The sequence below is a fragment of the Sciurus carolinensis genome, chromosome 1, assembly GCF_902686445.1.
Source record: "Sciurus carolinensis chromosome 1, mSciCar1.2, whole genome shotgun sequence".
NCBI lineage: Eukaryota > Metazoa > Chordata > Mammalia > Rodentia > Sciuridae > Sciurus > Sciurus carolinensis.
In genome coordinates, this window is record NC_062213.1 from 152,130,419 (window position 1) to 152,157,256 (window position 26,838).

The 26,838-nt window shown below is 33.5% G+C and overlaps 1 protein-coding gene across 1 annotated transcript in view; it reads right to left on the reverse strand.

Moving 5' to 3' along the window:
- The window catches only part of Lrrc7 (leucine rich repeat containing 7), a 518,752-nt gene that overhangs the window by 405,365 nt on the left and 86,549 nt on the right, over positions 1-26,838 (reverse strand). Inside the window, exon 2 of the mRNA XM_047519214.1 lies at positions 6,355-6,452. Within this exon, the coding sequence (XP_047375170.1) occupies positions 6,355-6,452 (98 nt within the window). The remainder of the gene's footprint in view (positions 1-6,354; positions 6,453-26,838) is intronic.

Sequence of the window (26,838 nt, forward strand, 5' to 3'; positions counted from 1 at the left end):
AAGGAGTTTGGGGCTCTCCATTAGGGCTCTGTTCTTCTGATCCATGCCTTTAGATGCAGAGAGCAGACTTTTTTTGCTTTTCAAAAATTCTTCTCCATTTATCTATTAACAATGCCAGGTCTTTTTGGTGCCCAGTTCAGGGATATATATTTATAGGAGGTAAAAAAGAAAATTAAAAAAAAAAAAACACTGTACACTTCTTTGAGTCCAGAAGTCTTGGCCAGTCTGCCTCCTTATTTCAAGCTTTCAAAGTCCTTTTTACCTGGTCTGTTGAATACTTTCCAGGGTATTTAGTTCCATTTAGAAGAGAGCATCAGGGAAAGGTGAGTCTCTGTCATCTATTCTTGAAACTGAACTTTGATTGACCTTCCTTCTCTCCCTTCCTCCTTTCTTCTTTCCCTTTATCTCTCCTTCTTTCTTTTTCCAGTAGATTCTTGTGGAATGTTTTCATTTCTGAAATTAAGTAACTTAATTTCTTAATTAATTACTTCATTAAGGTGAATATGACAATGTTTTTGCTTCCCAAAGAGCTGGCAGTGTGATTTTGAAATGTTTGGGGATAGCTGGGTATTGATCTCACTGAACTGATTTAGTATGCTACATAATCAGACAATTTTTATGCAGACAGTTGTTTTAATAACTTAGAAAACTATATTTAATGAAGTCCTTAGTAATATTTTTCTTTGAGTTGTTTTGATTTCTTTATTAGAAAAACCTAAAGTTCTAAGGTTGGATTGCTATTCTCTATTTTTCCATACATGTCATTCCCTTCATTATAGTGGCTCATCTTTCCTTTGTATTTATGAAATATTTCCAGTATTTCCTTTTCAAATTCCTGATATTTTCACAATGTTCACTCTTCTTTTATGACTCCCATGAAAATTTCAATTCTGCTTTTCATGTTTCATTAAACATGAAATTATAATTAAAATTAAATTAAAAATATAATTTCTTTCCTCATTGGCATTCCTTTTATTTCTCCCTTTTACTTTATAAAAAGTTGCTGTTTTTCCATATTGCAGATTTTGAAGCTACTTCACGGAATACTTATCCAGCTTGTGATTACTGAAATTTTTAAATTCTCTAGAAAATCTGAACTTTTCACATTTATTTTTTCCACAGGCATAATTTTTTCCAAAGAATATTTTTCTGTTGTTGTTCTCTGATTCTGTATCATTTGAAAAAATTCTGTTCTGTCACGAATTATGCTCAAGGACTAAAAGAAAATGGTCAGTGTGATTGGAGAATAAGAATGAATAAAGTGTGAGATGAAACTGAACCACAGTCAGTAGAGGCAGGGTTTTATGAACTGCAGAAAGAGTTCTGGCTTTCTGAGTGAGAAATGGAAATCCACAGGGACATTTTAAGATGAAAAAATACCAAAACTATATGTAGGAATGTTTCTTATGAGAGTACTTGGTAGAACCTCAGAATCTTTGCAGAGTTTATTTGTGAACAGATAAAAAGTGGGAGGCCTTGAAATTAGAGTGAAGAGGGAAAACAGGAAGACAAGTATGAAAGATGACTTCTAGATGAATGTACTTTGAACCGAGATGATTAGCACCTAAACCTAGCACTTGACATTTATGCAAAAAATACTGGAAGAAGTTAAGAATTTTAAGGAAAATATCATGGATTTGGTTTTGGATTTGTTGAATTAGAGGCACTTTTGGAATATCCAAGGGGATCTGTTAAGTACACATCTGATGAATAGAGAGAGAGGTTTGGACTGGAGAGATCAATCTGTGAGTCATCTAATTATAGGAAGAAGTGACATTGTGTTATGAGATTGTCTGTGGAGGTGTGTATTTGTAAAGAAGACTTCAACTTGCCTTCAGAAATTCTAATATGCAACAATTGAAAAGAATTGGTTGAGTATGGAAAAGAGTCACCAGAGAGATCAGAGGAAAACGAGGAAAGCACTGATTATGGTAGCCAAGGCATTGGAAAAGCTCCGTCTCAGGCTCTTCAGGTTGCTATGACAAAATACTATGAACTGTGTAGTTTATAAACAATGGAAATTTATTTCTTATAGGTTCTGAAAGTGGGAAAGCCCAAGATCAAGGTTCTGTCTGATCTGGTGTCTTGGTGAGGGTCATTTTATGGTTCAAAAGTGATGACTTCTAGGTGTGTCTGCAGATGGTGGAAAGTGCAAGGAAGCTCTCAGGGGTTGCTTTTAAAAGGACAACAATTTCTTTCATGAAGGCTCAGCCCTAAGGAACTACTTACATCTCTGAGGCCCACTCCTAATAACATCACATTGGTAATTAGGTTTCAACATACGTATTTTGGAGGGATGCAATCACACCATGTCAGTTTTAAGGAGGAAAGTATCAAAAGTACCAATTCCTGCTTGAAGAATTCAGAAAATTGTAGGCAGAATGCCAAGAGAACCTCATGATCACCATTCCACCCTCTGCTGTGTTAGCCCTATAGAATCCCCTCTCCTTACCTGTAGATAGGCACTTTGAGTGTACTAGCCCATAGAATATGGCAAAGGCAATGGGGTAACTGGGATCCCAAATCATTTGATTTTTAATTAATTATAATTGAGGTTATCTTGAGTGTTTCTGGATTAATCAGATAAAAGCACCTAAAGGAGGGTCAAGATTTTCTCCCTGAGAAGTGAGAGAGAATAAGCAGCCATATTTAGAACGTTCATCAACATGGAACTATGGAAGGTCTCTAGAACTTAAAGATGACCTCTAGCTGGAAACCAGCAAAAGGAGGGGAGAGTTAGTAATTCAACTACAAAAAAAAAAAAAAAACCAAATTCTGCCAATAGCTTGAGTGCATTTAGAAATGGATTCTTCTCCAACTGAGCTTCTGATGAGACTCCAACCTGGTAAGATCCTGAAGCAGAGATCTGTGCCTGGACTCCCAACCCACAGAAACTGTGAGATAATAAATGGTGTTGTTTTAATCCACTAAGTTTATTGTAGTTTGTTACATAATAATAGAAAATGATTTCAGCAACATAAAGAGATTATTAGTGATCTGAATGAAAGCAGTTTCAGTAAAGTGACAGAGTAGGAGCCAGATTGGACCTGTTTGAAGGAATGAGTGGGAAGTAAGTAAATGGAGCGTGTATAGATGGCTCTTTTGGGACATTTGCCTGGGAATAGAACAATAATGTATGACTTTAGCTGAATGAGGTTGTGGTTTTCAGGACAAATTTCTTTAATTTTGTTTTTAATAAGGAGTAACTCGAGCATGTTTAAAAGTCAGTTTTTTTTTTTTTTTTTTTTTTTTAACAAGAATCAATTTATTTTTACCGTAAGTTTATTTGGCTATGCCAGATGCACCATAACTGGATGAAATTAACATTAAATAATCAGCCAAGAGCTTTATCTGTTGTTGATATTGCTAATCTTAAGAAATAAAATATTCATCTTAAGATTGAAAATATTGCAAAAGAGTACAAAAGGTTACAAAAGAAAATGGCATGAACTATGCTCTTTAGAAAAGCCTTCCTGCATGAAACATTTCTAAATGAGAAAGGGCTCTCCTTTCATCTGGGGAATCCTAAAGACTGATCAATTTCCACTAATTCTTTAGATTTTAGCAAAGGGAATCCACTGCCATTTGACTTTCTGTGATTTTTCCAAGGCAGTGATTTTTCTTGGGAGTTAAACTAAAAGTCTTGTGCTAGATCTTACACTGAATCTGTAGAATTACAAGGAAAGAATCATCATGTATTAGACTAATTACCAGCAAACACGGATTACGTTCTAACAGTTATAAGAAGGTTAGCTTTATGGCATTTGTTTACAGTCTGTACCTTGTCACACTATTTTTTAAGTAAATAGGATGATAATTTTTTGTGGATTTATATTCCTCTATCAAAATCATTCATGCCCTATGATCCTCAGTCGAAAGATCAATTTGATGCAAGATAATAATAACAAGCAAAGAGAGACAGAAAAGGAAACAAAAGAAAACTTGTTATGTCCCAGATTCTGTATCTAGTACTAAACAGAAATATCTTAAAATAAGCCTATAAGGAAGGATGTTAATTCTCAAAACAATTCTATAAGGTATTCTCCATCATTATCCTCATAGTTTTAGATAAATAAACTGAGTCTTAGATTTAAAAAAATGATATTCAGGGTACAGAAGATTGTTACATTAAAGTGTCACACTAGTGAATAAATCCTTTTATGTGTCTGTAAAGGTAATAGTCTCAACTACCATGATTTGCTTCTTCAATTACAAAAACGAGGTTAGTTTCTTTCCTCAGGAATTAGTATGCTCTATAAAAGGACAAGAAATACTACTCATTAAACTAACAAGGGATAATGAAGATCTTTCTGAAGAGAATAAAATTGTACAGATTTTTCATTTCCATTGAGAATTTATAACATAAGCAACAGATTACTTACCTTTTTCCTTACATAGTAGGTAACTTCATGTATGTTTCTTACATTAGACAGAATCACATGGCTTAGGCTACTAGTGGTTTATAAATTTGAGCTTGCATCATGACCTGACATAGAGCTTCTTCCACACAGATTACGGGGCCCTGCTCTTAAGAGCTTTTCATTCAGTAGGTATGGGTTGCAGTCCTAGAATATGCATTCCTATTGAGTCCCAGGTGATGCAAATGCTGCCATTCTGAATACCACAATTTGAAAACCATTTTTCAGACCAGGGTTCAAAAATCTTTCAAGAACCAAATAATCATTTTTAGTTGTGGGCCAACTGGTTTGGGTTACAACTACTCATCTTTCTTTGTAGTGTGAAAATTTTCTACACATGCCTAACTAAGTAGATGATGGCAGTGTCTCAATACCATTTTATTTACAGAAACAGATGCCATGCTGGATTTCATCAAAACCCACAGTTGGCCAACTATTTGCTTTCATAACTCAGTATAAGATCCCTGAAACATCACTATGCTCATTTTAAATAACAACACTATGAGAATCACCTACAGTGGTATATACAAAATGCCTTCTAGGTTTTTAAATAAAATTTGTAGAACTATACCAGGGACTAGGAAGATGTTCCGAAGTTTTCTTTTTTTTTTTTTTTTTTTTTTTTTTTTTTTTCTGGTGCTCGGGATTGAACCGAAGGCCTTGTGCTTGCCTTGACGAGGCAAGCACTCTACCAACTGAGCTATCTCTTGCAACCCCTGAAGTTTTCCTATGAATCAAACAAAAAGAATTGATACTTTGGTGCAAGAATTTTCATATTACAAATGCCATGAATCCTACCTTCACTTTCAAATTTTAATTCTAATTGAATATTGTATATATGTTAAAGGTATGAATCTTCCAATTAAAAGAAGATTAATACTACATTGAATGACATAGATGTCAGCTCAATAAAGTTATTTATTGACTTTCTAATCATACAAAACAAACAAAAAAAATCCACTTTACATGCAAACAGTATGCACAACTTTAATGTATTTGGTCTTTGCCCAGAGTAGTGTACTTTAAACTAATTTAAAATCCCAATGTAATCTTAAAAGTCTATTATACTGTATACTACATTATCATTATCCTTAAGAAATGCAAGTCCCTATATTAGGGCAAAGTTCAGATAAATTATTGTCATAACAGAATGTAATTAAGTTCCCTGAAAATAATTAAACACAGATATCATGAGGAAAGACAGTGTTATAAATCTTTTACAAACTTAAGATGTGAATATTATGTCAAAAGTCTCCAACAATCTACTATATGATACAGACTATAAATATTTAAATAAAAATCTTTACAGACTTACATGTTCTAATATTTAATAAGCTAAGGATTGACTAAAATGACTTTATAGGGTCAATTATACATGACATTCATCTCCTAAAATTTTTTCCTAAGTTTTGATTAAATCAAATGCTTCCATTTGATAGAGGGATTCATGTTTACCCTTGGGTATTTATTCTTTAGTAACACAGTGGTTTGCAAAGAGTTTTTGGTTTTTAAAAAAACATGTTAAAAGAAAACTTTGACCAAATAAAAACTAGAGAATGTTTCTTTTAAGCACATTTAAGAAGTATCCTTACTTCTGAATTTCTAAAAACCATTAATATGCATAGTATGTGTGTCTAAGAAAGATTTGGTAGATTGTACATCCTTTTCCAACAGTGAACCCAAATGTTAGTGGAACATCTTAAAGTACAGAAGAACATTCAGAAAAAAAAAAAAAAAAAAAAAAAAAAAAAAGATCTCCGTGCATGTGTTCAGATAGGACATGGTCATTTGTTTTAAAAAAGTCAACACCATTCAACAAATATTTATTAAATATCTCTCTTATTTGTCTAAACATTTAAAGGTAAACCTCTTCATTTCACTGTTCCACTCACCAAGATCTATCTAAAACACAGTTAATTCTATTAAACATACTTACACTCCTCTTCAGGCCTCTTCCGAAGTGCTGCACGAACTTCTTTACAAGGACTTCTCTGATATTGGGGGGGATTTCTTCCCCTTATTAGATTCTCCATCCTGTAAGAGAAAATTCAAAGTGTATTTTAATGGCAAAATCTAGATAAATCCCTGCAATTTAAATAGTTTAAGTAGTCACAAGTTCAAGTATCTATAGAAACCTGATAACACCATTAAGAGTATCTGACAAATAGTATGATAGTAGGGAGTGGGAAGGACTATGGTAAATTGGAGAGTGACTGAGTTTTCCAAGATATCCAGTTAAAAAAATATGTACATCATGTGGACAAAACTCATGCATGTTCTCCAAATAGAGACTGTTAAGGACTGAATGTTTGTGTCCCCCTCAAAATTCATTTACTAAAGCCCCAACTCCCAATGTGATGGTATTTGGAGATGAGTCTTTTGGGAGGTAATTAAATTTAGAGGAGGTCATGAGGGTGGCTGCTCATGAGGGGATTAGATCCACATAAGATAAGGGAGAAAAACCAGAGCACACACAAGTTCCACCACAGGAAGACATGGCAAGGAGGAGGCCATCATCTGCCAGCAAAAATGAGGGCTTTCACAAGAAAGTAAATCTACAAACACCTTGACCATGACCTTCCCAGTCTTAAAATTGCCAGTAAAGACATATCTATTATTTATTCCACACACTCTATGATAATTTGTTATAATAACTCAACCCAACCTAAGATAACCTATGAAAAAGCAAGTAAATAATTGAAGTAAACATATACACAAGTAAGGTTACCCTTTACAAAGAGCATATATTTCACTGACATTTCAAATAACAATTTTGAAGAGTGGAATTGTTGCTTTCTTTCCATGCTAATAAATGAATCTGAAGAGATTTCTAATTATAATAATTGTGACTTCTTGAAAATGCAAAATGGATAAATAAACTGTACATCTCAGTTCCTGGTATGGTGCTGAGAATCAGAAATGACAAATTCATTGAATGCAACTGGGGTGAGCATCTTTAAGAGCATATGTTTTGTGGTTAGTACTTTGTTTTCAATAAGGTTTATGATTTTTCACTTTTAATATGCCCTCTATTAATTTATAAAACATAATAAAACTCTATTGAATACTCAGGATTTGAATAGTCAGGAAAAATCCCAAGGTATTTATTGGCATTTTGAAAATATATGCATGATTTCTTAACATCTATATAATTATTCTAAATCAGGGATATCATGAGTGTTGATATCTATCCTGTTTCATAGAATGTATGCCATTGAAAACAGTATGGTTATTATGCATACAATGGTAGACGGTCTGCTAGGGCTACTGGTACAGAAGATTTTGTTTCTGATGTCCAGAGTAGAAATTAGGAAATGACAATCTCATAAAAGTGATATTTAAAATAGTGTGAAACATGAGATAGCCATTTGTAGTAGATTAGTAACATAACACTATATTTTTGGAAAGCTATAATTGGCACTTAACACTCTTCCAAATAAACTATGAAATAAATACATTCATATATAGATGCTGTTGTGTTTGTGTATGCTAATATGCATATGACTATGTAAAGTATAAGAAGCTGTAATATGTTATAACTTGAATATTAGTTTCTCTTGAAGCTCATTTCAAGTGAGAAAAAGAGTTATTTCTCATGACATTAGGATAATACAATGATAGGAAACCAACTGAGAACTTGAAGACAGGATTTCCTTATGTATGTATGTATGTATGTATATATGTATGTATGTATGTATGTATCTATCTATCTATCTTTCTATCTACTTAACTCCTCTGCAGTTTCACCATGAAGATTAGTTATGCAAACTAAATTGCATCAAATTTTCTAGTTTCTGACTCTTGAATTAATTCAGTGAACAATTTTGATTATATGTTCCAGCAAATGCATGAATTTCCATGATGATCTAATAACAATTTAAGTGAACTTGTAATTATTCACTAGTATTCCCAAGCTCAAGATAATTAAAATATAGCATATATAACCTGCACATATAAATGTCTACATAAAATTGTGGGGTAATTTTAAAAATCGATTTTATTCAACATGATTACATTGTGATAGGGAGAAACAACTTATCCTGGTTGGAAATATATATAAGCCACTCTCTTGAACAGGTTATTATTTTTTATTTTATATCTCTATCAAATATGTGAAAACGAAAGTGATTTCTTTTCCATGTAGCTATGGTTGAGAACATGTCAGATTAGAAAGTACTGCCAAAGACTTTGGGAGATTTTCACCTACATGGTACCTGTTAGCATCCAAAATCCCCAAGTCAGCCTCCCAGGGATCAGTGCCCAGAGGCTGCTTGTCCAGAACACTCACAAGTAGATATCCTAGAGATTACGCCAGGTTAGCAACGCAGCATGGAGGAAATGCGAGGAGCTTAGTTCTGGAATTTCCATTCTGCCTCTTAAAGGATGATTTTAGGAAAAGTTACTTACATACTTTATGCTTTCATTTTCTCATCAGTAAATTGAGAATAACTTTCACAGCCTCGTTAGTTGTGAGGATTAGATATATTTGCACAAGTCAAATGCTCTGCACTGTGGCAGTCAAATGCAAGGGTTCATGTAGCTATGGTTAGTCAGGATCAACAAAGATAAATATAAGATCATGTAGTAACATTTTACATGTCCAGTATGTTAGGAAAACAAACTGACTAAACAAATGTTCTAGGTATTGTACAGAAACATAAAACAACCATTTATATGAATTGCCAGTTTTCAGAAATGAAAAAATTAAAATGGTGCATTTCATTTTTATCTGTAAGATTTAAGGGATTATGATAAAAATATTGAAATGGACAAAAAGTGGGCTGCTATCCCTATAGATTAACAACAGTGCTACAAATTCTATTGTTCTCAGAAAATTTAGAAAATAATTCAAGATTTATTGTGACATCTCACTTTAGTAATAAAAATGAAAATACTATAATATGTTACCATTTACCATTTATTTCATTTAATCCTTTGAAAAGTATTCAAAAGAACACTTTAAAGATGAAAAATGTGAGGCTCAGAAATGCTCAGTGATTTGCTCATTGCCACATGCAGGATGTGAGAAGCTCAATTAATACTTAACCTATCTTTTCTGATTTTTATTTTCTAAATGCTTCTAAGTGCATTATTTCCATGAATCTATGGTTATATATTATAATTTCAGTAGGAGATTGAATTCTTGAGATTCTACTCTAATGTATGTTTCATCGTAGTAAAATTCTGAAACATTAATATTTAATACATATTACATATAAGTGTTTTTCGTATATGATGTAGTATATAAAATTAATAGTATAGGAATATACACATAATTGCTTGTATGTGAATCCACTGATTATATACTGAGTTTTGATTGTTTTGTTATTACCACTGATATGTTCAATTCTATCAATGACATTTTAAGCTTTCAAGAACTGTCAAAAATATAAGTGGGGTGAAGAAATTCCCTATTATGTATACTATATGCTAGTAGAGGAAAAAATTATAAAACATCAAAAATTCTTTTGTTCTTTAGAATGCTAAATGCTGTTCCCACTGGACAGGGGAGGAATCAAGTTAAAAGTTCACAAAGTCAAAGCATGGTGGTAGATATCTGTAATCCCAGCAACTCAGGAGGATTGCAAATTGAAGGGCAGCCTCAGCAATTTAGTGAGACTGTCAACAACAGCAAGATCCTATCTCAAAAAAATAGAAAGGTCTGGGGATATAGTTTTGTGGTAAAGGGCCTCTGGGGTCAATAACCAGGAACCAAAATATATATATTTGTGTACACACGCACACACACACACACATACACACACATACATACACACACACAAACACAACAGAACTTTCATGTGCAAACTCCTATATAACTAGAGACTTCCATCTTCTTGAGATTACACTCCTGGCTGCCTGAACTCTTTGACCAGTGTCATATGTGATCTACGGTTTGCATTAAATGGTGAAACAAGATGACCATGAATGAAATCTTGGAATGCAGCCAAACAGCAAAGGAGCTGTTCTGCTGCTCTCTAGCTTAGCGAGCCACTGGTGGGAATGCGTTAACAGTTCCAGCAAGGAGAGATTAAGTGTGATGACCACAGGCAAGACAGATGCTCTGACAATTCATTGAGGAGCTCTGAAAAGTGCAGCCTATGTCCACCACTGAGAATAAATAAGGGCAGCTAGATTAATATCAAGCAGCAAGAAATAACATTCAGAGGTTATGAGCAAAAAGTGTCTACAACCCTCTAGATGGTGTTTTCTTAATTTAGTTTAAGTCTCCCAATCCCCCATTCCCAGCACTAAAGATTTTAATTCAGTCAGCTGAAGCCAAAACCTGATTGATGTCTTTTTTTTTTTTTTTTTTTTTTTACATTAATCAGGTCCTCCTAAAGTAGCTGGTCTTATACTTGTCCAGATACTGACACTTAGGATCCCTTGAAAATAGAAAATACAGACTTGGAGATGTAGGGAAGGCAAGTTCAATAGTTTCACTGAGATGATAAAGTTCTCTACTGATACAGAGGTAGAGTAAGAGCCTGTAGAGGGGTCTGCAGTTAGAACAGGCAAATAAAAATGAAAAAGAGTAGTGAAGGAGATTCAATCAAAGCCTTGACAAGTTGCCTGGTGGTCAACCAGAGAAACCTGGAGACTGCTCATTTGCAAGGCTGATAATATCAATACTGAAATGATTAATAGTCTCAGGCAGATCTGAGAACCAGTTTGGATTGATTCAGAATGGTGGACTGTGACAGGTTGTGACTACTGAATAAAAATATGTTTGAAAAGGATTTATACTAGACAGAAGAGGAAAATAGGGAATGACTAATTCTATGGAGGACAAGAGAGTGGGGTTAAGAGAATAAAACTATTAGGAAGAAGTATTCTAAAACACCTACTGTTCCATGCTAGGTTCTTTATGTATACATTTTCTTTGTCATCATTATTTTATCTCTGACTAATCCAAGCCTCAGAGATGGTAAGTGATTTGCTTAGGATCGTTTAGGGAGTATGTACAAGTCAGGATATAAATTCAGATCTATCTGGCTCTGGAGCTATTACCTACTATGTAGGACATGCAATAGAATTTTCTATGATGAAAGTGTTCGATATCTGTGTGTTCAATTCCTGTGCTAGCCATATGCAGGTACTGGGCTAACATGACTAAGAAACTGAACTTCAGAAGTTTTACAGTTTTATCAAATCTCAATTTATTTCAATTTCAACAAGCACTGTGACTACTACATTAGCACAGCATGTGTAGAAGTTCCTGCCAAGCACATAACTAGTGAAAAAAATATATATATAATTTTTGCTTTTGTAGGTCTGAAAACTCAACAGAAATAATTCATGAAAAACTAGAATAAATAAAAAAATAGGCATTAAAAATGAATGTAGTGCCTAAAATGCATATAAAAAAAAGTAAGCATGAGATTGCTTGATGATTGTTGAAAACAATAAAGAGTGATCTGTTCTGTCCTGCCCAGGGAAGGAGAAGGATTAAAGGTCAACGGGTTGTGCCCATCCACTCTCACAATGCACTGAATTCAAGTCACCTCCCCAGAGTTCCAGATTTCCTCATTTGGCTTTGAACTGAAGAAAAAGGAGGAAAGAGTTGAAGAAGCAGTGGAAAGTGCCTTGCTTTAACAGTGAGCTGCTGGGATTTTTAAAGAAAACTTGAGCCTGAAGTATTGTGGACCAAACCTCAGGTCAGGACTATGCTGAATGCATGCATATTAAGAATACAAATAATCACTGAGAAGAGTCTCAAGTGTTCATAAGGATCCAATTTGAACTGCAAATGACAGTGCAAAAATAATCAATACCCAATTATCTCAGCCAAATATGTTGAGTTGATCCCTAATAAGGACAAACTGAAGTTAAACAGCAAGATTATTGAGCAAAGAAACCACACTTGCACCGCACTAACCAGCTTAGAAAGAGAAATGCTGAATAGAACAAGGAGTTAGGTGAAGTGCTGGCAGAGTTGGAAACAAACCAGGATGTCTGATGTGTGAGGCACCCATGATTTACCGACAGAACAAGGATCAGCAGTAGTTTCAGAGAGGAGAAACTTGTTTTTACATTTTGGGAGAGAGCAAGCACAATGTTACATTTTTCCACTTTTTTATTTTCAAAGAAATAGAATCCAATATAGATGGGTATCCCATGAAACATCTTAAAAATCAAGTTTCTATCATTTTTAAATGACGAATCAGAACAGGTGAAAGGTACATAACTTCCGTTTCAGATATTGTAGTAAACAACGGTTCCATGAAAAATCTATGCAATTAATGACAAAAAAGTGGATAGCAATGTGGAAAAACGAGGCTCCTCATTAACTCAGAGAGTACACTGTTCACAAGATTTGGTCTTACATTATTTCTTCCCTTCTATTTTTTTTAAGGAACGATTTTGTAATTTTTTACTTATTGCACAGTAATAGCACACTAGAAGTCCTTTATGAAGGAATCTATTAACAGACTGGGTAGGAAAAAGGGGGAGCAAGCTTCCATTAGTGAAGATCCTTAAGAAATAACTGGTTTACTTGTAAGATTCAGGAATATGTTCATTGTCTACATCACAAAAGAACAACCAATTAATTTACTAAACTCAGTTATTCAGAAAATAAATTTCTTAAAACTATATAAATTAATTGACTAGGCTCATAGAAACATTTGTCTATAAAAATGAATGAGCTTTCCAAAGAATGGTAACTCAATGGTAAGATATAACTCAATACATCCAAAGAACTCAGGTGTTTGTATTACTCCCCAAAATAAGAATGGAGCTGGCGATGAGAAAAAAATAATGAATTAAAATAGTTAGAACTCCTCTAAGAAGTCCCAGGGCTGAATCAACTTAGTTATACAAAATAAAACTGATATTAAAATACAAAAAATTTTGTGTTTTTGTAAAAGTACAAAGTGTCTTATGTTAATAAGATTAGTGCCATTCAGGTTATAATAATATTTCAAAAGACTACATAAAGACCGTTCACCATTTTGAAAGTTTAATGGTATGTTAAAGCCATTTCTTTAAAAAAATTGTATTAGAATAAGGTGAAATATAGAAATACAATGCAATTACCTGCCATCTAGAAATTAATATTATTCAGTAGATTTATAAGCCAAGTTTGACTCTATTTTTTTCTATCCTCTCCCCAGGACCCTCACATTTTGACCATAAGGAAAGGACATCTGTGTGAAAATCTGGTTGTCATTCTTTTCAATGGTTGACCCTTAAGAAATGAGATGACCATGGCCCTCAGAACATGAATCTTATCTCCCTCTGAGAAGCCTTCTACCATTTCATTCCGACTGCTCTGTAAGTCTCCATCCTATTATAGGATCTATATACATCTAACCCTAGACTTGGGCATTATTGCCCAAGTTCCATTATTGCATAGAACCTAGCATAGTCCCTTGAATGCTGAAGAAGAGTACTTGCTTACTTCAAATGATTGGGCAAATTAATGAATGGTAGGTGTTAGAAATACAGGTATACCCTATGAATGCTATTGTGTCTATGGTCGTAAAACATCTCTACATATATTATTTATTCTATGCACTTCATCTTAGGAAGAACTTAAGGTCAATAGCAAAAATAAACTTGGGCTCAGATTTTCTGATCCTTGCTGATCTTTCTACCTAAGCACAACTGCCTAAATGAAGGAACTGCTCTGTTCATGTCCATATAACTCCACCTTCATGTGGGACTCTGAGAAGGAACTACTATCACATAAAGTAGCTGTTTAGACACAGCAAAAAAATGTATATGAAAGGAATATAATGATTTTGTAAGAAAAGCATGAATTCCTTTCTCAAAGGGAAATGGGCAAAGTTGGCAATTAAGAACAATTGTCAATCTTTTAAAAATGTATGTAAATATTTAAATATATACCATAGGGTAGAATATAATGACTCCATAGTCTTCATAATTCTGAGATGCAACCAAATGGTTCCCTGGACAGTCTGCCTTCAGCCTGCTCTTCTTTTATAACCCATACATGAAGAATCTCTGAACTGTCTTATGACCCACAAGGCAGTGGTGCTTAGTAACTGATTGCACTAAGAGTTTTCTGAGTGTTAGCACAATGTTCTGGTAAATTCTCCAGAATGGTTACATATGGTGCTGACCACTCAGAGCAAAATCTAGCATTTTTTAAAAAATGAACTGTTAGAATTAGTCAAGTGAATACTCCCTGATGGCTGTGATTCATTGATGAGAAAAAAGAAAACATCATGATCACAATCATAATTTCTATGACTTTTTAAAGCATAAAATATTTTAAACTCTTAGTATTTTATACTAAGATGAGAAGGTGAAACTTTTACTAGAGAAAGAATCAAAATGACTCACTTATGTAGGAAGATCAGTTTCCGGGAAAAACTCAATCAAGTTCCTATTTGAAATGGAGTAAGTATCCTAACAGCCTGGACTGCTCAGAAGGATATTGAATAATTGTGTGCTAGTTCCAGGAACGTTAAAAATGTCTTTTTGCTTTTCCTAAAAATTTGTCGGGCCACTAGGAAATATCACTTCACCAGGTGCATAGCAATTTTAAAATCTGCACCTGGCATTTCATTCCAGTTCCTTCCCCTAACGTGGCCACAGGAGATTGCTTTTCTTTCTATTTGATTACTTTCTTTTGGCTTAATTGGAGGGTATGTAAATATATGATCCATTAAAGGAATGCTACAGCACACATGGACAGCCTGTCTGTGATACAATTCCCCTCCCTATGTCTACTTTCAATTTAGTAGCCAGAAGGTCTTTTAAAATTGAGTCGTGGGCTGGGGCTGTAGCTCAGTGGTAGAGCGCTAGCCTAGCATGTGTGAGGCACTGGGTTCCATCCTCAGCACCACATTAAAAAAAGATAATAATAAAGGTTTTGTGTCTATCTACACCAAAAAATATTAAAAAAACAAAACAAAACAAAACAAAAAAACCTGAGTCATATTGTGTCACTGCACTGCTCCTAGCACGGTGAGGACTTCCCATTTCACTAAGAGAACAGGCCCAAGTCCTTAAGGTGGTCTACCTGCAACCTCTCCCTGTTTCCTTCTCTCATCTCTCGTACTGTTTTCCCATGCTGTGCACGTTCTATTGACTGAACTTGAACACACACACATACCCTGCAGCAGGCCTTTCCTCTCTGATAGTAGCTTCTTTCTGGAATTTTTACACATGGATGGGGTCTTCATTCAAGGGTTTCCTCTCTCTTTTTTTTTTTTTCCTCCACAATTGTTTTGTAATTGATTTAGACATTTACAACTTTTTACTTTACCAGACCAAAACCTCTTAGACTCTTTACGTATAAATCACACCTGACAGAATCTTAACTCCCAGCAACTCTGTTTTTAGTGAAAATAGAGAAACAAAGTAAAGTTTTCCATTAACCAATTTATGAAAACACATTTAATGTTTAAATACATTTTAGTTAAGAGTGCTTGATTTTTATCTTTAATAGATATTTTAGCATTTTAACTTTGTAAATTAATTAGGTGTCTCTTTAACATTTTTAATCACACCTCTCCTGACAAACACGAAGGATCCTACACTAGCAACAGCTCTCCCAATCCCACTCTGCACCAACCACCTTTGTCTTCCTTAACAAGTTCTAATTTTTTTTAACCTCATTCCTTATCAACTTCTAAAAGCAGTTTCATCTTCTTTTATGCAGAATTCATTGTTTATTGACTGTAAAAATCCATATGGGCTTTAAAAACAATGTATCTTAATCTAAAAATTACTGATTTGGCTTCCATTATGTAGAGAAAGAAATATAAAAACTTTCCCCAGTATGATGGTAAAGTTGTCCATTTTCCCCATGGTTCTGTCATTTTTTTTTGTCTTACATAATTTGATACTTTAGTACTAAATATACAGGAGTTATAATGTCTTCAAGAATAAAAACTTTTATTACTGTTTGCTTTAAAATCTGTCTATAATACACTTTCAGTATCTTTAGAATTGCCTAGAATATAATTTTCCATACTTTGGCATTGTTACTATGTTTCTCATATTTGAGATATGTCTCTTGGAAAGAAAGTATTGTTGGATATTTTAAATCCAGCTTTTAAAAAATTCAGTTTAAAACAATGTATTTTCCTTTGTTTGATTTATTAATCATAGTTTGGATTTATGTCTACTATCTTATTTTGTGCTTTCTAGTTTCATAGATTTCTCTTTTACCTTTCTTCTTTTGAAGTATGTTTTTTTCCTTTTTCATTCTAATTTTTATGATTTGCACTTCAGAAATAATGATTTCTATGTCTTGATATATCCATATATTTAATATTCGCTTAATGTTCTTTATTGTGTCTTCTATTTTTGGTCATTTTCCTTAGTTTTGAATATCATCCTTTAAAATGTTCTTTAAAGTGATGCATGTATTTTTTAAATCGTCTTAATTGTTGTTCATCTGAAAATGTCTACAGTTTGCACCTCTTCTTGAAAGATGGCTTGCTAGATGGAGAATTAAATGTGAATGGTTGTCTCCCGTAGCTGGTCGAACGAGCTATTTCCAGTGCCGAGGGCTCCTTTACCACAGTTGCAGAGACAGCTTTCCAGTGTCCTGTGACCTCTTCTTTTCTGGGTTGCTTTGAACATGCAGGGGAAGTTTCCTAACCCTGCTCTTGTAACCTCAGATGTGTCATCATGCCTTCTTTCATTCTATCCTCTCTTTTACAAATCAACCTCATTAATTTTTAGAATCCTGCCCTTTTCTCACATTTCGATCTATATTTCTTGAAACACATACATATTAGAAAATTCCACTATCTGAAAACTGTGATAGGATTCTTCGGATACTTGTTTCTGCTGACTCTGATGTACAGCAATAGGTTTCTTAGGATTTCTGGCTTGTTTATGTATTTTGTGATTTTTATATAAAATCTTCATGGATATTTATTTTTAAGTGTTCATTGAGGCCCTCACTGGAGTGTATTTTACTCCAAAGAATATCTAAACTTTATTTCCTGACTGTGGGGCAACTTGCAATCACTAAAATATGAGTTCGTGGTCTCCAGGATTTAGCAGATACCCTTAGAGTAAAATCTATCTCTAATTTTAATCCACCTTCTAGGGGTTTATGCTGATTTAAGTTTTGGTTACTCCTCACTTTCTAGGCACTGCATTTAAAGAAACTTAATTTATATTTTATCCAGTTTTTTTTTTTTTTTTTTTTAGTTGTTTTCATGGGACAGAACTTGCAGGGTATTTAGTGCTTCATGCTGACAATAATGAAAATCACATATATTTTAAACAAATTCATGATAATATATTTTGGAAGGAAGCAATATAAGCTAGCAGAAATTATTTAAGATACTGCCATTATATTCAAAATATGATAAACTAGCCTTAGAAATGCTAACCATGTGAGGTGCCTGAAATGGCATAGATAGGAAGCAGGGAAATGAAGATTCACATTTTATTGATTCTAAAATCTCTGCATTATAAGACCTCTGTTAGTCCTGACTTTTTTGTATTATAATAGAATAATATTGCTAAGAATTTATATTAGTACTTGTAAGAGCCATTAAGTGCCCATACCATTAGTATAAGAGGGTGGGAAGGGGGCGAAAATGGAGGAAGGAAAGACTCTACAGAGGGATAAGAGGGGTAAGAGGGGTGGGAGGGGTGGGGTGGGAGAGAAAAAAAAATAACAGAATGAATCAAAAACTATTACCCTAGGTAAATGTATGATTACACAAATGGTATGCCTCTACTTCATGTACAGAGAAACAAGATGTATCCCATTTATTTACAAGAAAAATGAATAAAAAAAAAAAGAGTGATGAGTTGAAAAATAGCTGCCACAAGATACATTGGGAAGGATCAATAAAGGAGTAAACAGATTTTAACTAAGAGATTTCTGTCATTTTCCATGTTAATAAATCAAAAAAATTTATTTTACTTGGCAGAAATATTCTATGAGCAAGCATGGAGATAAATAAGCCTGTGACTCTGGTGAAGACCTGAAACAAAGTAACAGTCTGAAAGATGACATGACAGAACTGGTTATTTCAGCATGACTATTCTAAGACAAACTTTTAAAATAGGAAGATAATCTAAGTGTATGAACTCTCCAGTCTGCTTCTGTTAATTTTCATCACTTCCTTTATCCTGTCAACATTCTCTGCAGACTTAGGTAAAGATGATGATATTTTCTGGTGAATTAATTCAACATTGTCCCTTATAATATTCTATATATACAAGATACATCAGAGGAAAAATGTATCACACATTTTATTTGTGGTGGCCAGATCCATAACACTTAGATAAAGAATCTTTGGGGGTCTTTATAGTACTTTTAAAATTGGACAATATAAATAACCTTCTAATATTCTTCCATATATGATTACATATGTCATTCTGAAAGAACCCATTGTAAAAGAAATATCTGGAAGCACATGTAATTCTTTATATGAAATCAACTATTCCTAAGACATTTCTATTAAGCTTCCAGTAAATTGTTGTCATATATAATTATAATATTCTGGATTAGTCATTATATTTTAAATATTATTATGCTTTCAGCCTTTCAGATTAACTATAGAATAATCATATCTCAAGAATATTTATGACTATTAGTAACAAAGAAATGCTGGTGAGGAAATTAGGTCAGTGTGAATTTAGGTCAGTAACCAGTAGCACACAAGGGTGTGTGTGCACCCCTGAGTGCGTGCTCACACACACACACACACACACACACACACACACACACATACACACGCTGTAAACATCAAATCTGAGGTTTATAATTGACTGTGGGTTTCTACACAATAATGAATCATCGTTCTAATGGAATATTGACATCTTGTCTTTTATCTTTTCTTTTCCTTCCCTCTTTTGTCTGCTTTTTTTATAATTATGATATAGTAAATGATTATGGTAGTAATTTTTGATGCTTCCTAATGTATTGTCACTATAATTATTTTACTATCATAAAAATCATAGGCATTTATCAATATTGATCAACCTTTAGGATCTGAAGATTCTGTACAATGGAAAATCCCTAAAAAGTCTACCCTTTTACATTTAGAGAAATGTTTATAATATAAATTTTGTTAAATAACTTGAAGAGCCTTGTTAGACTATTTTAAAACCATGAATGGATGACCTGACAACTTTTAAAAACGATTTTTTTCTGTTTATCTGTATTTATTAAGTGAGCTAAATGTCGTTCTTTCAAATATCCACGACAATCTATTCTGATGTTTTAATTACAAAATTATTGACATGTTGAGAAGGAAGGAAATATTCTATACATGGTTCTTAAATCAGTACTCTCATTATTTACGGTTTCCCTTTCTTTTATCTGTTTTCTAGATCGGTGACTCCCAAAGTTTGGACTGTGGATTACAAAATTTTCACTAGGATAATGAGAATAATAAGCAATTTACCAAGGTTTTCAATAAGGCAGCTTTTTGCTATTAAAATGTCCCTTCTCATAAAATGGTTGTGATGTGTAGGGAACATTCCTCAAGTTTATCTGGCAGCAGTCGTTGGCACCATGGTCTAAGTAAGCCAAACAGTCTGGACACAGAAACTGAGGTAATGGTAAAGACTTGCCATGGAATGCAGGTCTTTGCAGTTGCTCAGGCTGAGTTAGAAGCTGAGAGGAGGCCTCGCTTATCAAGCAACCCAGCAAGCTGTGATGTGCGCTCGCCCATGCTGCCTTGCCTCAGAGTTTACCATCTCCCCAGTCCTTTGTCTCAGACCTGTTGCTGGGCAGAATTACTCAGGCATACTTGGTATAGTTCACCTATAGGCTGATTCTGTTATGCTTTAACAAGTGTGTTAACCTGATTGGATAATGTGCCTATATATGTCTTGTACAATCCTAAGTAAAATTAGATCTGTGCCTTCAGAGCTCGATCTCCGATGTCTGAGCACATTAGGTAGGCATCGTTAGTCCTCACCCTCAGCAGTCCCCGGTCTCCGAACATCTACAGAGATTATAGATAGTAAATTTATCATTATAGTTTTAATAAAAATGTTTCCCAGTTTAAAAAACATATCATTGGTCTGTGAAATTCCAATATGTGGGGACCATGATATTAGCATAATCTTGGGGAAAAAACTACTGGTAAAACTGGAATTCTTGTCCAACTTGGACAAGATAAATTGGAGGTTGCTCGGAGAAATTATGTAAAAAAAAATAAATAAAAAGCAAGGGGTGCTAAGCACTGTTTCTGGCACTTTAGTCATTCAGAAAAAGCAGCTGAGTGGAGACTGAATGAATGAAAGCCCAGTTGTAAATACAGATGGATACAGTTGAACTTGTGACCTAATCAGACATACCACACAATGAACTGAGGAATATTTGCCTAGTGGCACTATAATAAAGAACACCACAATGTGCACCAAGGAAAACTGATAACGGGATTTCCAAACAAATATACATCACAAATACTCTAAACCAGAATCTATCTGAAAAGGTAGGAGAGAAGTAGAAAATGTTATTTTCCCTTTTAAATCCTGCTCAATTCTAGTAGAAAAGTCAAAAGATAAAAATGACCATGAATAAAACAATCCTTGTTTCTTGTGTGTACTTTCTTTTACAAAATGAAAATATCTTATCATCCTTTTAGCAGTATTATTTTACTTAGGAGACTCTAAAAATAATCAATCAGTACTCATTGTGCTAGCATTGAATGGGAAAGGTAGGATTTACCAACCTTTGACCTAGAATAACCATCTTCTACTTCACTGCCATCATTATGTAAATAGGCATTAGTAAAGTATAAAGTTAGATAAATAGATGAATAAACAAGAAATTACATATCAACTTAGTGGTCTAATCTGAAATATCTCTCATCACAACTAAGACTTTATTAATCTTATACTTAAATAAGTTGTCTTCTACGTTTGTTAACATAATAAGCAGGTTCTTGATCAGAAAATCATTACCTATTACTAACCATGACATTTCCTCTTACTACTTGTTTGGTGAATTTTAGCTAAAGTTTCATATCAAGTAATCTGGAGCTTTAGAAGAAAAGTGATCCCTGTCTAGATTGGGTTAGAAGGTAAATTGTGCCCTCCCTACATTCTGATACTGTAGCCTGGACCCCAGTACTTTGGAATGTGACTTCAGAATGGAATATCTTGAGGTAGGGCTTTTAAATACATCATAAAAATAAGGCTGTTATGGTGTGCTCTAAACCAATGTGATTAGTATACTTATAAAAAGAAAATCTGGACACAGATATCAGGGGGCATGTATATACAGAGATCATATGAGGCCACAGGGAGAAGTAGGCCATGTGCAAGCAAAGGAGGGAGGCCTCAGGAGAAACCAAACCTACTGGACCTTGATCTAGGACTTCTAGACTCCAGAACTGGGAGAAAATAATTTTCTGTTTAAGCTATCTAATTCATGATACTGTCTTTAATGACAGCCGTAACAAAAATACAATACAGGTTGTATTTCTCTTAGGTTTTTGTGCTGAAGTTTAATTAGTTTGTTAAATGAGGTTTTGTGGTCTGATTACCAGCAAGAGGAGGAATTGTTTTCTGAGCTTGCGTCTATCACTTTGAACTGAGGTGGGAGACAGATTGACTCTATGGTGTGGGTTTATGTCAAGATTTTTTAAAAATACAATCCTGTTTTAAAATAATATCTTAAATCCCAATATCTTTATAACACTGGAATTTTAGAATGATCTTAAAGTTTTTTTTTAAGATATGAATTTTTTTAAGTATTGCATCAGCTGATCACAATTTTTTCAAGTATCAAGAGTAATGATTCTTACTAGCAGGTAAATCAAATAGCTACAGTTGTAGTGGGATAAAGGTAACTCTTTAGGTCAGAACATAAACATAACTCCCTTTTTATTGATAGTTACCAATAAACTGGAAAAAAATTGAAAAATATGTCAAATGGTACTGTGAGCTTAGGAATGTCAATTGCAAAACACCAAATATATTCATGTTGCTTATATTCTATTCATTTATTGAGAAACTAACTCTCTGAATTACCACTGACCATGCAAGGAAGTCAATAAGAAAACAAAAACAAAATCTTTAAATCTCAGAACACCAAACTTTGTTATGAGAATTATGAATTTATACATGCAAAATGTTTATGAGTTGTTAGTGCTCAGTAAGCTCTCATTAAATGTGAGCTAATTTTATTGAAGTATAATATCAAGGTTTGTAATGAGGATACTTAAAATGAAAAAAAAAATTAAAGTATGCTTACCCTATTTAAAAAGGCAAAGAAAATGTAGAAAAAGGTTTATAAAATTATCCATCAAAAATTACCCAACAAAATGGAGTCTGAGTCCTAATAATCCAGTGAATCAGTGATTACCTTAAATTTATTCAATATTATGATTACATGAATTAAATATTTCATTAACTTCTCACAGTAACCCTGTGAAGGTTAATGAGGTCAGCATTTCACTCACACCTAGAAAGTGACAGACAGAATTTGAATTCAGGCCATCTGACTCCAGAACCCACACTATTAATCAATGGAATTGGAAACACTTACTTAATCATTAAAATTCATATGCTTATATGTTATCTTAGTCCAAAAAATATTATGAGGTAACATTTTTTCCCTTGAGAAAAATGTCATTTTTTCTAATCACGTTTGAAAAAGAAAATATTGTAATACAAAATTGGTTAACCCAGAGACTTCTCATTAAAACAACACGGGGAAGCATCTTTTACTTAAAATGCAGTGTGAATGATGGTCTCTGGAATTGGGGATCCTGGCTACTCTGAATTTTCTTTGACATTCACTAGACCACTACCAACTCCTCGAAAATAGAAACAGACACAATCACCAGTGTAGCCTCAATGTCAAAGTTGCTTAGATGATAATCTCATTAAAAAATAGTCACTAGACCTAAGTACACATATCTCAAAGCATACAAATTGTCAAAAGGAATATGAAAAATCTCTCAACATCACTAACATCAGGAAAATGTAAATCAAAACTATAATGAGATATCACCTCACCCTGGTAAGAATGGTTAAATTAGCAAAAAGACTGAAGATAATAAGTACTTCAAGAATGTAGTGAAAAGGGAATGCTTATACACTGTTGGTGGGGATATAAATAAGTACAGTAGAGCCATTATTAAGAAAAAAGAACTATGAAGGTTCCTTCCCCAAAATTAAAAATAGTTACTACAAGATCCAGAAATTCCACTTCTGGGTATATATACACAAAGCCAATGAAATAAGTACATTAAATAGAAATCTGCACCTCAATTTTCACTGTAGCATTACTCACAATAGCTAAGAAATGGAACATCCTGGGTGCCCATCCATGAACTAACAAATGGATAAAGCAAATCCAGTACATAAACACAACGGAATACTATTTGGCTGTAAAATGGATGCAATACTGTCATTTGTGGCAACATGAATAGAAATGGAGATCATTAAGTGAAATAATCCAGGCAAAGAAAAACAAATACCACATGACCTCATTCACATGTGGAATCTAAGAAAGTTGACTTCATAGAAGTTGAGAGTTGAATGGTGGTTACCAGAGGCTGGAAGAGGAATGGGGAGGGAATAGGGGGGAAGGTTAATCAATGGTACTATGCTACAGTTAGGTAGGAGTAAGACACTCTGGTGTGAGATTGCGCAATAGGATTACTGTAGCTAACAATGCACTGCAAATTTCAAAAGAAGAAAGAAATTTGAATGCTTTCACCATAGAGAAATGATAAATATTTGAGGAGACAGATATGTTTAACCTGATTTAACTATTACTTAATGTATAAATGTATCAAAACACAGCATATTAATCCATTAACATGTTATAATTCTTAAGGTTTTATATATCAGTTAAAAATAAATTTAAATAAGAAAAATAAAAAAAATTTAGTGAAGGTCAAATAAACAAATGCTGACACAAATTTTGATAACATGAAACTTGAAACTTAAACTGCTAAGTGTAAGTTAAATGTATTTCAGAAATAAAGTTACCTGGAAATACAAAGGTTAGTCAATAAGAAACAGTTATCACTCACATATGCAAATTGAACAAATTGCTTTGTTTCAAACAGTGTCTGCCTTTGCTCTGTAAACTCATACAACTAATCTCACATAACAGTTTCTATTTGCAGGATAACTGATCAGGCCTTGCTCCCCTCCTTGAAACATCAAAGTTTTGTTCATATTTTTACATAGCTTATTATTACATAAGCCCCAGTAAGTCAACTTGAGTGTTAATTGAGATCTTGTAAACTTAAGAACTCAAATTTTCAGAAATTCTTAGGGTAATGTCTATGGATAAAATTTCAAAACTTGATAAGAAAAGTAAAAACATTTCATTTTGATCATTATTGTACTGTGAATGCTTCAAATTCTTGATTTTTTTATACTTTAAAAAATACAGTCACTGGCCCTTTTGCCTCCTCTTTCTATGTATGTCTAATTTAAATGAAATAATCCTTCATTATTACTTTTACAAATAGGAATCTCCCTGAAAGTATAGTTGTTTATGTGCTTTTTAACAAACAGGTATTCTCATCCACATGTGAAATACCTGTAGCTATCACTGAGAATTTAGGCCATTCAAAGGACTTCTTATCTGGACAAAGATGTAAATCTCAAGCATTAATTTCAATATCTATTCTAATCTAATTAAGCACATGTGGGTCTTTCAAATCTTTAACCTTAAATCAGGAGTTCTTATTTATAATACCAGGTCACACACTGATGATTTAATGATTTTACTTACAGAAAGCATTAACAGTAGGTAATGATTATGTTTTAAGTCATTTGTACTTAATGGGATACAATCCCAAGTATCTTTAGTATATAAAATGATGAAAATGTCCTTCATTTGTCAATTACCAGTAAGATACAAGTAAATGTCAAAATATTTTTATTCAAGCACCAAAATTATTTTGAAGACAATGCCAGCTGTCTTATGTCCTTTTTCCTCTTCTTTACTAAAAGTTTCAATTTTGTCCTTGGGAATAATGTGCTTAAATGTCAAACATCTATCTCTCAGTCTTTTGTCAATCTAGGAGTAGCAACATAAACTAGTATAGGCTAAACTGCTGTAAGCCAAAAAATGGCCAAGGGTTTCTGGCCAAGCTCTTTAAAAGAGACAGGCTCTGTTGGCTTCTCTGTCTCTTCATTTTGCATGTTCCCTTTGTGTGTACATTTAACATGGGTATGGTCATAGAGGTGGCAAATTCAACAGGCCAGCAATAGTGGGACAAAAGCCAAATGGCTGGGCAGAACATGGGAAGTTGGGACCTGCAGTAGAGTCTGAGCTGCCCCACCAGTCTGATACTAGATGTAGTGGAGATAAAAATAGAAAACTAAAACAGAGTGATTCTTTGTGATGGTTTGGGGTGATTTATTTTATATTCTCTTAGTTCATTAATGTAATCCATTACCTACACAAATATCTTGGTAGTAACTGTATTCAAGCATATATGTAAGATCCATGAACTTCTTTATTTAACTCCATTAAATATTTATAAAGTAGTAATTTATCACAGAAATCTGAACCAATTCACAGCTTTTTTTGAAATGCCTGACTTGCTCCAGGGATTAATTTGCTTACTGGCTAGATGACACCAATTAGCTATGAGATATAGAATATTGTACCATCTTCGAAGAAGACCTCAATTATGATGAATGGCAACAGGGTTCCCAAATTGTAGCCAATCTATTTGAAATATTGGCTAACATAACTGGTTTGAGTAATTTTGATATTTCATCATTAAAATGTATTTTTAAAAATTAATTTTATTTCTGAGAAGTACAGCCAATTTGTTATTAAAACGATTTATCATTTATTAATGGTGAATACATGTCAGGCAAGTTGCCACATTCACTATTAACTGGTCTCATTTTTTCTTTCATTTTTTTTTTTTTTTTTTTTGTAGAAGGATAATATGTGTGACTCCCCTTGTAGGCCAAGAGGAGTTATCATCTTTGCGAAAATGAACCTGTAATGCACAAAAGACATAAACTGAGCAAAGGTTCAGAAATATATTGTTAAATTGAAAAAGTACATCATCTGTATTAAGAAAGGTAACTTCTTCACCTTAGCATCACCACGTAAATTAATAATTGATATGGAGATACCTTTAAAGTCTATTTGGCACATGATCTGTGTGATAAGATTGCCAACTTCAGTAAGAGCTATCATGAGTTGTTACAATGCCAATTTTGGAAGATAAAAAAGAAGATTCAATGAAAAACCAAGGTGAATTAAACCAATGACATGAATTTGAAATATTCACATTTTTGTTATTGTTTCTGAAGTTTCCTATACTTTAATATTTTGATTTGTTTTCATCATTTCTAACATAATTATAAGGATCTATATAAGGTCTAAAATTTTTCCACAATGCTTTTTTTTAATTTTTATTTTTTGGTACCAGGAATGGAACTCAGGGGCACTCAACCACTGAGCCACATCCCCAGCTCTATTTTGCATTTTATTTAGAGACAGCATCTCACTGAGTTG